Genomic DNA, 18,188 nt, shown 5'->3' with positions numbered 1-18,188 from the left:
AGTCAAGATACGGTACCTGCTTTGTCAACCATGCTCCCATGGTCTGCAGTGGGAGAAAATGTGCAAAAGGTAAGAGATGGGGAGAATTGAAAAAAAAAATCAATAAATGAACAAATAAATGCAAGAAATATCATGCAGAGCTGAAATGAACAACGGGCAAACTGAGATAAGCTGTGAGTGTCTGCTGCTGGTGAAGTTTGCGCTGCGTCAAGTTGAGGCCTGACAATTCTTTCATCTCAGGCTGATGCCGCAGTCAAAGCTGCCCTACTTTCTGATGGGGGAAATGAGGAGATCATAAACTGCTATTCCCCTGCGCTTTCGTATGTGTTGGAGTGAGTTGCGTCTGGGTGAGTGTAAGCGTTAGTCTTGTGTGTGTGTGTGTGTGTGTGTGTGTGTATCAGGTTGCAATCGCAGTGCTTGCGGTGACAGGAAAATGAGACATTGCGACTAAAAGCACTATGGGTGAATCCAAAGAATCTGGCACTCATCCATCTAGAATGACAACGATGTCAGTATGAGACATTGATTGATTGACAGGGGGGAAACGCACAAACACACCAACCATTCACATTTTTTGACATCGGCGAGGTGAAAAGTTGGATCTTTTATCAAATAACCCCGTTGATCGAAAGCCTCGCTTAGGTCGAGAAAAATGCTAAATCCCGCTTCGGATTTTGTGAAGCACCCTCTTTTTGTTCAACTTCTTATAGCCTCATTTGTTGACGACGTTGGGAGGGGTTGACAGTTTAATTTGACTGGGTGCTACACGCGCGCGCAGAGTAAATTGCTCTCACCGATAGTGCAGTGCTCTCCATTCCAGCCTTGGTGACACTGACACTTGCCATCCTTGCAGGTTCCATGTTTGATGCAAAGTGGGTTGCACACGCGCTGATCACAGCCTGCACCTGTCCAGCCATCTTCGCAGCGACAGGCTCCGCCCATACATACTCCATGCGTTCCGCAGTCTACAGAACACACCTCTGCAGATCCAAAGGGAGATTTAGACTCGGTAACATATACTCTATGTGCACCGAAAAAAAACAAACAAACAACTAAAACACTGATGAGCCTCAAACATGAACACTTTAAAAATGATCCTGCATAAGAGCTGTGGAAACATTTCTCATAACAAATATAGTCATGTTCAGTTCAGATTGAAAGTCTAAACTCAAATCAATTTCTACAGCACTGTAAAACAATCATTGCTATACAAAGTGCTGTTTATAAAGTAATAATCAGCCATACAAGAACAAAGACAGAACAATGGATTTGTAACAAAGACAGTAAACACCATAAAACACTGTGATGCAAAACACACTCTGAGAAATGTCTTCGCTAGGCGCTGTAGTTACTTGTAATTGGAAGTGCCGTAGGACTGCTATTTACATGGCCTGTCTTGTAGCTTAACAAAATTAAATATTATTAATTATTCCAAGAGGAAGGCTTCAAAATGTGCTTCTTTTTGTGGCTTCAGTGCTTTGCGATTTTGTTTTTCAAAAATATATTTTCAACAGCCATATATTGATCATACCATAGATGTAGTGTTTACGGCAATTTCCGTCACTGCTTTACAGCAGCTCCTACTCAATATACTGCAATAACAGAGTCCAAACAGCCTGTTAATATTCGGCCTTCTTCAGCTGCAATTAAAAGCACTTTTACTTTAAACTAAACCACTACTCGTCATCTGACATTAATGGAATCATATGAGGGCATTTTGGCCCAAAAGAATCTCTAGAGGCAAGTTCCGATAACTCGATCCTCTTCACAATTGTTACTAGCGAGCTGTGTGTGTGGATGAGCATGGGAGGGAGTGAAGGGAAGTGTGAGCGCCGTGCGTGCCTGAGTTACAGAGGAGCGAATGGCCCTTTAAGAGAATCTTCCATTGAGGCAAATGGGTCTTGTGTTTCAGAATGGTGGCAGGAGCTGCTGCAGAGACTCAGGGAGACTCAACGCTGCTCTTGCCATGCTCTGGTGCACTGAATATTGCTTGTTGTAAAAGAAAAGAAAATTTGTGCCCAAAACGAGACACATGCATGCTCAGCCTTTTTACTACAGGCAAAGTTCAATTGTGCACACTTTATACTTTATTTAAGTACGTACGATGTCTGTCAGGGGGCAAAATCCCACTTTGCGGAATTTGTTTTGTGGTCCCCATTAACCGTGAAAAACGAGGAAACGCTGTATATTTTTAAAATACTTTTGTTGCTGTCTAATTTTACCTGAATACCAGAAAAACCTTGCTGTGTTTATTCTAGTGTATGTGACAAGTTCAATTACGCAGACAAATAGAAATGTGCATATTTCCAGCACCTCCATTACATAGATATTTGTATACAGTTGCATGTGATGAGATGTGACAATTTTGATTACGTGCCAGAGATTCCCGTTATGCTGGGGATGCAATATGCGCAGATGTTTTGAATACTGCACTTGCTGAGGGATACTGCTGAATGGAACATTGTTGTTTATATTAAAGTCAAGCATTGCTGCACTTTTAATGAATGCCGAGGTGCCGCTGCTGAGAACCGCTGCTGGCTTTATTTTATTAAGACTCTGGATGTAAAATGTGCTCCTGATATGTATGCACAGGACCGTTTGTTTTTCATTTTGCAATGCGGATTTAATATAAGGTAGGTGTCACTATATATTGCAATTTTCATTATAGTAATTTTGGTAAACTTGTTTTTCGTCTTGTATTATGGCCTGTGAAGACCGGATTGATAATACTAAAAAAGGTCCTAAATTTTCACCAGGTTTTTGAGAGCTAAACAGTAAAAAATTGGACATATTTATATTCACTTTGCTTTAATCGGGCTTTTGATTTGTTGTAGTTTTTTTTTTGTGTGTGTGTGTGTGTTGTTTCATTGTGTGTTGTTTCATTAAATACAGCTTTAACATTAGTAATATTATTTTACTTTGTTGTCACAGCTGAAAAATACTATCACCTGACAATTTTGGGGGGTATCAATCAAAAATTAAACCCCAAATTTGCTATTCTAATGTGTGTTATTTAAAAGATCAAGTTCATGGATTCATCACAAAATATGTTACTAAGAAAATATCTAGAAACTATCAGCTTGGTTTCTTTCATTGCAATCATTCAATGACATTCCAGTTTTACCTTTAAGGGACAGTGTGTAAGATTAAGATCGTTTTTCATTCAAAAGGAATACATTTCAAAAACTTGCTGAACGATGACCGCTAACTGATAGCAACATATTTGTTTGTGCCTACCCATAGAGCAGTCAGGTCCCATCCAGTTGGGGTCACAGCTGCACAGTCCGGTGTCTGGAATGAAGGCACCATGGCCGTGGCACTGGTCCGGACACTGAGCCCGGGGCAGCTCACAGTGGAGCCCACCCCAGCCTGGCTTACAGTGGCACTCGCCATTCACGCAGATGCCATTGTTGGAACATGTTGGGTCCAAGCAATCCACTGCATTTGGCAAGAGAAATCCAATCAAAAAAGAGCAACACGAACCACACATCATTTATACTCAAAGACAAAGGAATATCATGAGTAGGTGTTTAAAGACAGGAACGGACAAGAGCCATGTTTTCATCCTTTATGTACTCCAGAAGATAATGGAATAAAAGACAACATTAGTAGACATGTGAGGCAACCCAAGCACAAAATGAATAGCAGCATATTTTAATTGTGCACAGCTACAAAAAGCAGCAAGCCATAATAACAAATTAACATTCTCTGAGCGTGTGATGTATGTGCATATGGTGTTTACTCAAGAGAATCGGACAAACAGTCCACTATGAAAAATAAAATCACAATTCAATGAAAGACAATTTGACAAATTATCTCCTCTCAGGCACCCCCCCCCCCCACCTCACCCATCCTCTTTCCTCTGTCCTGCTCACTCAGCCTCACATTGTCCTCTTTCCACTCTCCATCCACTATTGACCACCCTTCACCTTTTGCACACATGCTCACACATCGCAACCTCCATTTGTGTTTGCCTGGCAGAAAAGGCGACTCACACCTATTGATTTTCATGTCAGCGGCACTCCAGGTAAATTGTTTGAGGGACTCTGCTGGGACGAATTTCAGATATGAAACCAGAAAAGAAGAGATTGATTCGAGGCGAAGACAAGGAACCAACACTGGACTCATTCCGCGGCCTATTGTCTTGACCTCTTTGGCCCGAATACCCCCTAAGCATTCACCCAGCTCCACTTTTAATCCTCCTCTTCATTTTTTTCTGCTGGGCCACACTTGTCTTTCTCCTTTAAAAACTCGGAATTCCAGTATGCATTCAAACTTTTATGCCAATTTTCCAGCTCTCGCTCGTCCATCTCTGAGACAGCCATGAGCGTGGCAGGCAGGTACCTCTTAACAGAGATCAATAGATGCGATTTAATCCCTTAATAAAATTCTGTGATGTGTTTGGTTGCAGTACCGTCAACTTTGTGTACATATGGAGGGAAAGGATGTGTGAGCTTTGTCTGCAAACAACCATGTTTCTTATAAAATGATCACCATAAATGGTTGTAACCCTAACCCTTACCCTAACCCTAACCTCATGACTGGGAAAATAACGTTCAGTGATGTAACTTTATCGAGCCTGTGAGAACAAGTCTTAAAATGGACCTTCGGTGCATGTAAGTAAAAATAGAGGCGATTCATGCTGTTAAATATGGTATATTTAAAAAAGAAAAAAAACAACATTTTATTATTTCCTATCAATGAAATGACATTACATCCATTCCCAAAATGGCAGCATTTTAAAAGTGACTTAGGTGATTTCTGGCAAACCTTTTTGGAAAATGCAGGACTACCATTACCATTGTCCTTTTGCATTGCACTTTTTGTAAAACAAGATACTACATTTTCTCAAGCCCAGCTAGCATGACTTCAACATCTCTGAGTGCTCCACAATCATTTAAATGGACTGGCGCTCACCTTCAGCACAGCTCTGCCCTTTGTAGCCGATGGAGCACACACAATTGCCATTGGTGCAGCTGCCGTGGCCGCTGCAAAGAGGGTCAAGGCATTGCGTGACAGGGACATCGCACTCAGGTCCTTTCCAGCCGCTGTAACATGCACAGGAGCCTTTGTCGTACTGGCCGTTTCCGCTACACAGCACTGGGCACGCCACTGGCAGAGCACAGGAAAAGGAAACAAAAACACAGGAGGGGAAACAAAATAACAATGAGCGCAATTTTCAAGAGATTTGTAAAAGTCACTTGGCTCACCTTCGCACCATATTTACCTCACCTACACATGCCTGGGAGGAGACTAAATAGAGTGGTTAGGGGGCTGGAGAGCGGTACTGACACAAAGAGTAATTACAGGCAAAAGTAACTAAACAATTCATCAAGGTTGGCTATCTCAGGTGGGAACGGCAAGGGAGACATTAGCTCGAGGAGCTGCCATTCATCATCAGTCATCTTGTCACCGCTCAAAAGACCATCTTTACATCACTTAATTCTCCCAGGCCACCTCTTTTCTTGATGTTTCTCTAATTAGACAACATCACAGATATGTGATGGAAGAAATACCATTGGAATTAGCCAATACCTTTGGAGCAGTCCATGCCATGAAAGCCCGGGAAGCAATGGCATACGCCAGAATTGCACTCTCCGTTACCATGGCAATTGCGCGGGCACTCTTGTACAGAATCTGTGAGGAAGACAAAGTGTGACAGAGAGGCAGAGAAGGAAAATGGTGAGGAATCATCAAAACGTTCATTTAACTATAAACACCATTCACGCTGAAATTCTTTAAGTCTAACAATTTACGTAGAATATCTTATGGATCAAAAGGACATGTAATCATTCCTTTCCAGGGCCTTTATCCAATGTGACATGAATGCAATCACGACGGCAAAAAGCTATCTTATTTATGTCCATCACTGCACGAAAAATTCCCCTTACTCTTTGTCCCTCTGAATTACTGTATTTTCTGAGTCAAGTTTTTTTCCTCATTTTCAACCCCCGTATCAAGGGGATTGACTAACTCAAAACAGACCAATTTTTTTCACATATCTGTTTGAAAAACATTCATTCAAATGCGTAATAAGTAATATCATTTCATTTACAAGGCTTAAAAATATTATATATACCCCTACAGTCAGAGGTAGTCTTATATTATAAAAATCACCCAAGTTGAAGTTAAAAAATGGGGGGTTGACTTCTAAGCGAGGTCTGAAAAATACCATAGATAATTTAAAATTTCCCACCTTATACTTCGCTTCAGGCCAAAAAGGCATTTATGACATCAGAGTATGGGTTGATATGTAAGTTTCAGTGCTCAACTTTGCTGTTCTATTGATTTTCGTTGTTACCAAATCCATAGAGAGAAGAGACTTTTGTGGAGTTTGCTAAAACAGCCCCATTATACTTTTGTCAGAGGTGAAAAGTCTGCAAATCCAGCCTTTCCTTCTCTTTGTCCAAATCTCTAACCCTTGTCTGCCTCTTATCCTAATGCAACCTCTCTTCCACTCCTCACAATCCTTTCCACCACTTCACCCCATTGTGGCTAAGGCCCCCACAATAATGGTTTGCACCATCTACCCCCTCTTTAGACACCCCTCAGTGTCCTTGCCAACTCGGCCTCTGCTCCTTGACAGAGCTACTTGTGGAAAAGCGCTGACATGAAACGGCAACACGTGAAGGATTTTTTTTCCTCACTCTGCTTGACTCATCGTGTCGCGTTCTTGTAATCGTGACCCAAACGCAGTAGAATTTAATTGGAGGCCCTCAGGTTCCGAACACAATTTATATGAACAAAGAAGCACTCTATTTTTGATAAAGAAGGATGAGGCTTTATTTACTAGGGTTTTTATTGGTGGCTAGATCTATCTATCTATCTATCTATCTATCTATCTATCTATCTATCTATCTATCTATAATATATATACACTCACACACACACATACTCACCCATTATGTTTGTGCTGAAGGAAACCGTCTCTCTCTCACGGCCGTCATTGTAAAAGGCCAGATGCCAGGCACCAGCATCCAGATACTGGACAAACACTGCCTCATTAAGGACCACTGTCTGGATGCTCCTCCTCTCTCGTGGAGACTCGACCACACTCCACTTCTCCTTCCCATCCAAGCGCTCCATGTAATCGTACTGCAGGAGAATGGAGGAGTGGAATTTCGAAGAAAAGTGAGAAATCATAACAGCATCAAATCTGTATTTCAAGATCTTTTGTCATGCTTTATTTTAAAGTATGGTATTTAGTTGTCTTGGTAGGACAAAATAGACATAGTGGCTAAAATCTGTCAAGAACTAGTACAGAAGGCAGGAAGGAACCAATAAGGACCATGGGACTGATTGGAGACTGATTTAGCTTTCAAAAAACGTTCTTCCAACCATGAAGTGTAATGGTTATTTACAAACCTACATGGCCTTTCAGTGAATATTTTGTAACTAATGGGAAGAAATAAATGTCACATTACTTTAAGATGAAATTAAATGCAAATCATAGATTTTTTTTCCCACCAAGCAATGAATCATAAAATATCCCATACGAGTAGTTTAATGGATTGTTCATGCATGGGACTAATTTAGTAGATCAAAGCCAATATCATGATTAATGAAATGCTACTTGTGTCATTAAACATAAAGATATGTTGCGGAAGTATTCGATCCAGGCTGGATATCGCAGCTATTTACCTGTGCGTGTGAGGGCGGCAGGCCCTTACGAATATAGACTCCAAACAAGGCATCCTTGCCCAGGGAAATGTTGAATTTGAGGAACTGTGCTTGACTAAGATACAACAGGGACCTCCAAAACACACCAGGCGGGACTTCTTGGGTCACTCTCCTCCCTACGTCAATGTTGCCCGTCTCTATACTGCTGTTCCGTCCTGTCCATGGACCTGGAGTGATGGTGAAAGAAAGTTACAGGCTTTTCAGAATCAAAAGTTACATCTGAATAGCAGAGGAACACTGTCTTCTCAGTAATACTGATCTTATGGGCAAAGGGTCTTTTGTCAAGTAATCCATGCTGTATAAAGTTTAAATTCATGGGGGTCTTTAAAAGGGGGAAAGACAGTGGTGCTGTTGCTGATATTTTAGTTGGTTGATAAAGCGGCGATTGCTCTCCATAACTCAACAGAGTGGGTAAAAAGCTCTTAGTGATAGCACAGCTTATGTGGTGCAATAATTTATGAACATCTTTGAGTTGGCGTGAGCCCATTTGGGTGCAAGACTCTATTAGCAGCGGAAAATGTTATTTAAAAGCCTTGGAGGTGGGACAATGGACAGTAAATTGCTTTACTGTTTTTTTTTTTTTGTACAACCCCGATTCCAATTAAGTTGAGGCATTGTGTAAAATATAAAAAACAGAAAAAAAAATGCAAAAATTACTCAAGCTCTAGCAATTTGATATAATAAAGACAAGATATTTAATGCTTAAACTGATAAACTTCATTGCCTTTTGCAAACATCCACTTGTTTTGAATGTAATTCCTGCAAGACGTTTCCATGAATTAGGAACAGGGGCATGTTCACCACAGTGTTAGATGGCATTGATGGTGTCATCATAGATGTGTAAGTTCAAAAACAGAGAATGCTGGTGGTCATGATTAATTGAATAGAATATCTTGTTAAACAACAACTGAAAAGGAAAATCATAGAAGGATGTGAACCGGAGCGTGTTTTTGACTGTGATGCACCAGATTCAGAGCTGAAAGACACTGCACAGCAAAGGCTTTATTTATTTATTTTTTCAAATGTCAACGACTACAAGAATGATCTGTGGGGAATACGTTAGCTTGAGCCAGCTAAGAGCTACCGGCTCTCGGGATTTAAAATAATTCTATCTGGGAAGAAAAATGAATAAATAAATCACACTTCCTGAAGTGAAATATTATTATATCTGCTTTGTTTTTGTGTGTGTGTGTGTGTGTGTGTGTGTGTGTGTGTGTTGTTTTTTGTTGCTCACGCAGGATATGTTATTTTATAAATTGTGTGCTTAAGTACATTTCTGCGTTTGTACTGTTTTACTTTCGGAATAGAATTGAATCAGTTGTACTTTCAATTCATTTACAGTAGGTATTAATTATTTTTAGTATTCTATATATTTTTTAATACAATACACAAATGTCTGTGTTTCTACTTATGCATATAACGTGAATATTATGCTACATTTGCACTTAACCAAGTAACCTAGAACATAACTAAACAATTTCACTCATCCAACAAAACTAATGTGTGGTATGATCGTGATAGATTTCTCCTGGCTTTTTTTTTCCTTATTTATTTTTCAAATTGAGACGAGAAGATAATTTACATTAATTGGATTCTGTCTTGTTTTGTTCTGTTGAGTGTGTTTGTTTGCAACATATCCATTTACGCAGTCATGGTTGAAGCTTTTTCCGAGTGCGTGCGCGCAGTAGTTCATACCTCTGCCTCCAGAAGGCAGCGTGGCCACGTCACTGTTCACAGGCACAGCGGCTCCCAGTCCGTTGTTTAACACCGGGCCGTCTGATGGTTTCAGCTGCCATGTCAAACCCAGTAGGTTGATTGCTGCAGACAAACGGGCAGACAGGAAGGAGGACAATGTGTGAGGACATATGACAAACAATACACTATAAAGGCAGGTATGAAAACAGACGTGCCTGGAAGCTCATCACGCCATAGAGATACGCAGGACCGACCTTCTAAGTATAGTCTGTCATTTACACGACTGGCAGGGCAGCTTTTAGAGAATGCTCTTTTATTCCGTGTCACTGCTATCAATTAAAAAAGAAGCCATTAACTCTGTGGGGGATTACTTAAAGTATAAATCTGAGGAAAGTCTGACAAAACTGGCAGCAAACCTATAAAAAGTTTTCTTTTTTTACGTTTTCTTCCTCTAAACCTCGGCATCTCACAATCGTCTTTCAAGCTGACAGCATCTTCTGCTTTTATTTGGGGGCCTTTACACCGTCTCTCAGAGAGCAGGTGACAGATTGCTCTCTGAAGAGATCACTCTGTGACTCCTTCTCTTGTCCTCCTCCTTTCCTCCCATGTTCTATTATTGTCTGCTGCGGGAGAAGGACTGTGTTCGTGCTTCGTGCTCTTAACTTTTTTCTGTTTTCTTATTCAGAACTTATTGGAGGAATGAACTCCCCGGGACCAACTCATCTATCTCATCTCCAGCTCATTTTCGAGAGGTTTCTTATAATGCATAGCCTGAATAATAGCTCTCTTATCTCCATACTAATAAACATGAATCACAGTCACAGGAAAGGAATTTATGCATACAGTATCTTGAATTACGTGGAATACGTGAACTATAGAAGTATGATGGACATTTGAGACATTTGAGCTGTAAGACATCTCCTGGATAGCAAAAAGTGATGTTTTCTATATTGATAAAAGAGAAGGAAACACATTCACGGAAATATACATTCCGTTAGACGATTATTAAAAATTAAAGTGTAGTGGCTTTTATTTGCAGTGTCACTTTTAGATAAAAGACACCCGTTCATCCAACACTATTAAAAATAAGGCAGGGTATGAATCCAGGATGATTTTCTTCTCAAAATGGACTTGACTGATACAAAGGAGCTAAGTACATTTTATAATATCAAATTAAACACTGGAGGGGAATAAGTGGGGCTACACAGACTGTCATTTTGTTTTATAGCTTTTGAATAATCATCTAGGTGTAAATGAATACGATATTTTGTCTAATGCTCTAAGTATTCAAGATAATTACCTTAAAATTGGTCGCCGGCCAATTGCAGGCCACGCAAGGACGAGCAATTATTCACGCTCACAAATATGCCGAAGGACAATTTAGAGTGTCCAATATACGGAGAGGAAACTTCACACAGGAGGGGTCGGAGCCGGGGATGAACCCGCGACCTCTGCGCTGTGAAGCAGGCATGCTGACCAATCAGTCACTGTGCTGCCCCCGATTTTATTTGATGTGTTTGAAAACGATTACTATTATAAATATTTTTATTCATCTAACTGTTTCAGATGTATAAGGTGGCTCATACTAGGTGGAAAACTACAGGTCTATATGAAGGTCTATATGGTCGGATACATGAGTACACAGTATAATAAGCAGAATACAGGTGTTATGTATGACTCCCAGCCTCGGGCACCCCCAAGCTATGGGGGTCTGCAAAACACCTGCATCAGAAACACTGGAATCAATTTCGCTCTTGTCAAATTCTTTCCCCACTTGTCAAGGCTTTACACACACAGGGAGGAGTGTAAACGTTGCTGAAAAAGCGGATGTAGCTTCAGGATTCGCTGGCGGGGCGCACTCGTTCTCACTCCAGATGTCTCATCGCTACTTGTCTGGTTTTTTTTTGTGTCTTCTTTATTATTCATTTTTCCTTCTCTCCCTTGCTCCCAGGCGATGCAAGGTGCTGACACCTGGGCTATATTCCTGGCCTCCACCAGAGTCAGCTCTTTTTTTTATTCTTCTTGCGAGAGGTGCTGTGTAGAAGAGAAAGTGTGATTGGACAAACGGTGGGGGAAATGACAGTGTCTTTCTTGTCTCTCATAGCCACCTCTTGCCCTCGTCTTTCATCGTGTCGACCTTCATTTGTGTCCCTCTTTTCCTTTTAAAGTCTCCCTTTTCCTTCTTATCTTTTTTTGTCTGTCCTCCCCATAGATAACACAGTTTCGCATCCCCGCACACATTCAGCAACACACATGCGCGCACACAGATGGTATCAGCGGGGAGAAGTAGATGGAAAGATTACCTATTGAATCAGATGAGATGAGGTGTATGCAACACTAAGTCTATTGTGGTGGCGCTCTCAATCTAGGTCAACCCAAAGAATAGAACCAACTGCCATGCACTTTTCTGAGCTCTGCATGCATGCGTGCGTGCATGTGGCGTTTCCTGGCTGACATTTGCTCTCATGAGAGCTACATAAGTGACCCATGGCGACACACTTTCTTTTCGGTGATGGGGATACAAAGCAACAGGTTTACGGTTAGTCACCGCAGATTCAGACAGCAAAGATGGCAAGTAATAGATTTTTTTTTTTATAGTTTCTTTGTTATGGTGTGATTTCAAAAAATTAGTATACAGTGGACCCCTGTGTTACAACGTCCCTGGCTTATGTTTTTTTCATTTTGCGATGTGGGATACCGAGTCCCCTTTTAATGGTATTTTCCCGGTTTTGCTACAAAAACAACTGTCATAACCCTAGGGGCTTGGCTTGTTTTGTCTCCATCTGCAGGCATTTTTAAGAAATTGCATTTATTTTCTGTTGTTGTCAATGCCCCCATGCAATGCTGGTCTACTATTGGACGGCGTCTCCTCACGGTGATGGTGGTCTGCTATTGGTTGGCCTCACTTTCAAAATGGCGGAACAGTAAAGCTTTGCTTTTCATTTCTATATTTTTTATTTATGATGTTTTCTGATTGTATATATGTATATTATATATACGTAGCACTTATATTATTTTGGTACCAATTTTTAATAAGTATGTATAATTTTTATGTTTTCACCTGGAGTTCTAAAGGCATTTGCTATTCAACATAGGTTTGGATTGCCCCCCAAATGACAAATTCGCCTTACGAGCCCAACCAAGGAATGGATTAATTTTGTCACACAGTGGGGCCCACTGTATTTAGTGTTGCTGCTATAATTTTAACTTTTTTTTTTTGTAATCACAATGGCTAAAACGACAGAGCTTAAGTTTCAATGACGGTTAGCTAAGACGCCACCTACCAAGAACCCTAATTGAATTGAACTGAAGTGACAGAGACAAGTAGGAGTACAGGCTGTTTTAGGTTGTGGTCTTTTTATCTCTGGCTTCCCTTTACTCATGTTCATTTTGTCACATACGCGCGCGCACACAAACACACGCACGCACACACACGATCACAGAGAAGCAGGCTTAACAAGCAAACGAGTTGGATTAAAAATAGATCAGATGCTTCATGTGGTTTTTTTATGTAATCTCAATGCATAATTCAGAGAGGCAAAGTGCTTGCCGGTATCATCTGCAAGAGACAGCATCTGAAGCAGCAGCGCACGTGAAGCTGTGACAAAAAAGAAAGAGCGAGGGCTAGTGGACAGAGGAACGAGGAGAGGTGGGGGAAAGGAGGAGCTGAGCACAGAGAGGGCCAACGGTCAGGGACTCAAGGAAGAAATGGTGTCACGCTTTCCAAACGTCTGCAGAGAGAAGAAGAGGAACAGAGAGAATATGGAAAGACAGCAAGAACTGAGAGAATATTAATGCGCAAATCCCCGCGAGGATGAAAAAGAGCAAGAAAACAGGCTGCAGATGATGTTGCAGGAAAAAGAGCAGACGAATGAGGGCAATGCAGACAAAAAGAAAACGAGGGACAAGCAGAAAGGAAAGATTTAAGCGACAAACGGCTCCATATTAATTGACTGGTTGGGGAAGAAAATGCTCATGATTCATTGTCTGACAGTAAGTGGTTTGCAACATGGGCGATCCGACAGAAATACAATGCCTCTGTCGACATCGTGTGTTTGGGAACTATTTATATGTCCTGAGTAAAAGGATGTAAGTGGATTTCTACATTAAAGAATAGAGAACGGAGGAGAAAGAAAAAGATCACTTTTTGGAGGACTACGCGCCCAATGCTCCCATGCTGGGAAACATTGTCCCATCGTCATAAGTCGGTTCTCTGAAATGCGTTGTCATTTTACGCTCCCTCCCTTTGTCTCTCGTTAGCCGGTGTTACCGCTACTAATGCAAATTCTGCAATTATCCTATTAAATAAATACAACTTGAAGTAAGCAAACGCAATTGTGCATCAATACAGAGAGATGTTGTTAGCAAGCTGAAATGCCAAAGACATGAATAAATGGAACATCCTACATCACCACACAAATATATTCAGGGCAGCTGGGAGCATTATTGATGACACAAAAGCAATATGATTGGATCGTTTGAGGCAATGGTAGGGTATCGTATTCACACCGACTTTCATCTCTGTCCACGCTTTCACCTTTGATCTAATACGGCAAGTGTGAAAAGCAAAGTTTGGCTTGACGAGAAATGAGCATTTTGCGATTGCAAATAATCAGTTGCGATTCAACTGAACAATAAGCATGGGAGTGGGAGTGCCTGCCTTCATTGTATAAAGGCAGCTCAATTCTCTGCAATCCCCCATGGCCATCTCAATAAATGCATATTAACTGTTTTAATTTGCCACTAAATGAACAACTCTGACCTCTATTAGGCTGGTAATTGTAGCAGAGACCAGCCCTCTATCCTGTTAATTGGTTTAGGAGGCATTTTGCTTGCTATACCAGACGCCCCTTTCCCGAGACCGTTAACTGTCACTGATACTAATGCGGAATTTTGAATGGCACTTTCAGGCGTATTCATTTAACAAGATATTTGGTATTGTTGTTGTAGCTGCAGTAATAAATACTATAGAACTGCTAGGGGTGAGACTTTTGGTTCTTAAAATGGAACTTCACATTAAGGTTTGTTTAGTTTTTTTTAAACCCAATGTTTCACTCCAAAAATAAACACTGGGATTGGTGAAACATTGCAATTATGTATCGGATTAGAATACAGTACATCAGTATCTCAATTTTCATTTTCTCAGCCATAAGCCTGATTTAGTGAAATAATATTTGTTGTTTTTTTGTCAACACCCATTCCATTTGTCATGGAAATCATTATGTTTATTAGTCATTATCATTTTTTTTTTCCTCCAATATACAGTATTTCAAAGGGCATCAAGTCAAATTCAGGCTGCAGAATATAGCAAGTGTTGACTACCCCGTCTGCAGTGCTCATATTGGAAACAGCGGCGCTTCATGTTGTCAATTTTCGGGCCATCTGAATATTTACTAACTGTCATCATCAATGCGTTGAATCAATTTTCTTTTCCCTGCTGTTCTTCTTAATCTGGTTGGCCTCAGACAGAGGCTGTGTGACTTGAGGGTGTCACATATGCTAAGGAGGATAATCTGTTGCGCTGTCTTCATCACTTAAAATTGCCAATAAGACAACACGCCCATACAAATACATGCGCACACACACGCACACCTGTACACTCGTACGCACAAATCCACACCAGCAACCCCGACGGGACCTTCTCACCCAGCTGATGCAACCCAACTGAAACTGACTGCAATACAAAAAGGTTGCTCATCGCAGCGACTACACCTGCATGACACGTTAGATGCGGGAAGTCACTCAATCACGCAGCAGAAGTGGCTTCCTTATTGTCACTAAGATATCGAGAAAGCAAATGTGTCCGCGCATACGCAAGACTCCGGCAAAGAGTGTTTTTGTGCGTGATAGGCTAAATGAAAAGAGATGTGAATCTGGGCGATGTCCTCCTTTCTGAATCCTCATTTCCTTCTCGGATATCTCTACCTTATCCTCGCCTCCCTCCTCCGGCTTGCCCATCTTCCACTTTCTCTGTTCCAAATCAACCAATTCTGCCACGTCTCATCCATCCTCCCAGCCCTCTCCCTCTCATCGATCTGTATTAGAAACAGGATATGAGGAACTATGCTATCTTATCACAGATCAGAGAGCGAGAGAGAATGAGTGAGGGGAATCAAGGACAGAGGAAGGCAGAACATGTTTTGGAGGCCGAGCGACAAAACGGGAGAACACAAGAGAAGAGACGAAAAAGGTATTCTCTCATCCCCCTCCTGTTTCCAATACGGGAGTAGTGAAGCACCGTGGGCCTAATTGGACCGACAATTGAGCCCCGATAAGACTCACACTAATGAATAAATGAATGAGAAAATAAATGAAACAAACGAGCCCTTGCACGTTAATGCAACACAAACGCTGCTCTGCCGTGACGTCAGTGAGGTTGCTAATTAAAAATGTTACATAGAGCATAGGATCTTATCCGACCTAAATACGTATGGGTAGATCAAGGATAAACACCGATGTGACAAACGCTTGTGCAAGCTGTCTGCTTGTATGGACTGGACAATGGAGATGAGCATTTATCCCTCAGGTGCAGATGGTGTGGCACCTTGTGTGTGGCCCTGGCCCTGGCCCTGGCCCTGGCCCTGGCCCTGGCCCTGCCCTTTTTCCTGGACTGCCAGAGTGTGGTAGGAGTCTAACCTTTCTCAGTGCGACAGGCCCTGCTGCTACGGACACAAGCGCCACGGCTGATCCTTATGCCCAGGTTCCTGCTTATCACCATATGTCCCATTGCGCCGTCACCTTTGCGCAAACTCACACTAAAGGGATGAGGACAAGGCCGCACATACACACACCTACTCACAGACGCTGGCATGAGCGACACTTCCTGACCTCTAGCTGTTCCACCTTGAATAAGCAGAAGGAAAGCCACATGTAGATGGAGAGGGGACTTTGGGGTCAAGGAGCTAGCTTTGGAGAGGATCCACATTGGGAAAGTTGTAGGAATGACACGGAGACATATTTCTTATCCTCTTGGATTTTTTTTGGCTTCATAATGAAAACAGCAAAAGCCAACAATGGAACAAGTAAAAAACGTTGATCTTGGTGCCTATAGAAAGTATAAGAGATATTCTTTACGGCCTATTGTTGTAGCGTGAACAGGACGATGATGCTATAGCATTTTATTGAAACAGTACTCATATTAGATTTTACATGTAACAGTAGATGAGGTTCTTGGAAAAGGGCGGTAAATGTTTCCGATCTGCTATAACTGCTTGGGTATTTTCTTTTTTTCTTTAAAGCCAAGAGTCTCAAAATCTATGAAAAAAGTGGAGATTTGCCAAATTCTCACAGAGGTATTTGTTTGAATGAAGAATTACTTAACCAGAGTTTTACATTTTTATTTAACAATTCAGGTCAGAGTTGGCTGGAGCGTGGTGCTTGTAGGCAGAACTAAACCTGTAAGTGAGAAGCATTTTTTCTGTGAGAATATAAAAATGATGCCTGTAGGCGGAGTACGTTTGATCATTTTGTTGAATAAGGAGGAGCATTATATCTGAGGATCAAATAAACCTAACAAGATCGTCAGTGAAAATTTGATTTGAGCATTTTTTTCAGGTAAATAACTGTTACACGCTGTAAAATAATACATAAATAAATAAATATAGGGTGACCAGATTTTCAAAAATGGAAACTAGGACTCAACAAGTTCACTGAAAAAAAAAATGCAATTACTTCTCACCAGGAACTATTCATAGCAATACTAATACAGATACCGTATGTGCACGTTTAGTGTGCGTGCGAGTTATCATTCATCAGTACACACAATACCCTGTGGAGCATGCCACATATTAGGACATCAAACACAAATGTGGAACATGCCTGCAAAGGTGACATAAGCGGCCGCTAGCAAGTTTACTCATTGCAGTCCAGCGTGCACCTGGGACAACGTGATTGTGCGTGTCAGTGTAAGTACGCATGCTTATTCTTACATGACCTCCATCTTTGATGTGTGGATCAAGCAGGCTTCCTACTTTTCCCTCTGTTCATTTCCAATCTTCACATCGTCCCTGACTTCTTTTGTCATGCTGGCCCTGCCGGTGTCCTTCACAGTGGCTCTGTCCTTTCTCTGACTCTGTCACACTCCCTCTGTTCCGTGTTGGCTGTGATCAATTAAAAAACATTAGTCCCACTGATATTCCAGGCGACATAACCTCAGGAGGCTGCTTTCCCCTTCATCTCTCCTCTCCTCAGTTTCCCCTCTCCGCACCTGGCTGTCTTGTCACTCCCCCAAACCAGCCTCCATTATTTCACGCCCCTCCCTGGGAAGCTAGCTACAAACTCTTTTGAGTGAATCACCTTCCACCCACCACTGAATCTTTTGCCCTCTCCTCTTATGGTGCAGACAGTGACATAGGAGCCCCACTCTCACTTCTCTGTGTCTTCAGTCATCAATCCTCCTTTCCTATCCTGGTTAAGTTTTGGCAACACGGTGACAGTGACACATCTCCCTTCTTCCCATCTGCCCTCTCTGCTCCAAACTCCATTACACCCATCCCTCATTTTTTTTGCCCTTTTGCCTTACTCTGTGTCGGCAGTTTGCCGCGCACGATGACAGCCCTGCATCTGCTCCTGTATGCCAGCCGTTCACCTGTATCCTAGCAACAACCTCTCCTTTTGCTCTGGTGCATGGAACAAGTGAAGGAGACGAGGGGCAAATGAAGAACAAGCTCTCTTATTTTGTCATTTACTCCCATCGTGCCTTCACAAGGGGGCAACACAAGACGGCAACCTCACGCGGTTGTCGGCGTTAGTAATTGTCTTTTTGAAAGATGAACAAAAGTCTCAAACTCTTCTCTAGTTTTTATCTTTTGTCC

At 41.7% G+C, this 18,188-nt stretch overlaps 1 protein-coding gene across 3 annotated transcripts in view; it reads right to left on the bottom strand.

Annotated features, from left to right (window-relative positions):
* The window catches only part of tenm2a (teneurin transmembrane protein 2a), a 179,858-nt gene that overhangs the window by 25,140 nt on the left and 136,530 nt on the right, over nucleotides 1–18,188 (bottom strand). For all 3 annotated transcript variants that reach the window (XM_088430698.1, XM_088430697.1, XM_088430699.1), the window contains 8 exons: nucleotides 9,376–9,498; nucleotides 7,642–7,847; nucleotides 6,900–7,095; nucleotides 5,536–5,637; nucleotides 4,918–5,112; nucleotides 3,238–3,438; nucleotides 795–980; nucleotides 17–43 (listed from right to left, as the gene is read on the bottom strand). In XM_088430698.1, the coding sequence (XP_088286824.1) occupies nucleotides 17–43; nucleotides 795–980; nucleotides 3,238–3,438; nucleotides 4,918–5,112; nucleotides 5,536–5,637; nucleotides 6,900–7,095; nucleotides 7,642–7,847; nucleotides 9,376–9,498 (1,236 nt within the window). The remainder of the gene's footprint in view (nucleotides 1–16; nucleotides 44–794; nucleotides 981–3,237; nucleotides 3,439–4,917; nucleotides 5,113–5,535; nucleotides 5,638–6,899; nucleotides 7,096–7,641; nucleotides 7,848–9,375; nucleotides 9,499–18,188) is intronic.

The sequence above is a fragment of the Hippichthys cyanospilos genome, chromosome 13 (assembly GCF_059441005.1).
Source record: "Hippichthys cyanospilos isolate Australia breed blue-spotted pipefish chromosome 13, RoL_Hcya_1.0, whole genome shotgun sequence".
Classification (NCBI taxonomy): Eukaryota; Metazoa; Chordata; class Actinopteri; order Syngnathiformes; family Syngnathidae; genus Hippichthys; species Hippichthys cyanospilos.
The sequence above is the reverse complement of the archived record's forward strand: the minus strand, read 5'-3'. Positions and strand labels throughout refer to the sequence as shown.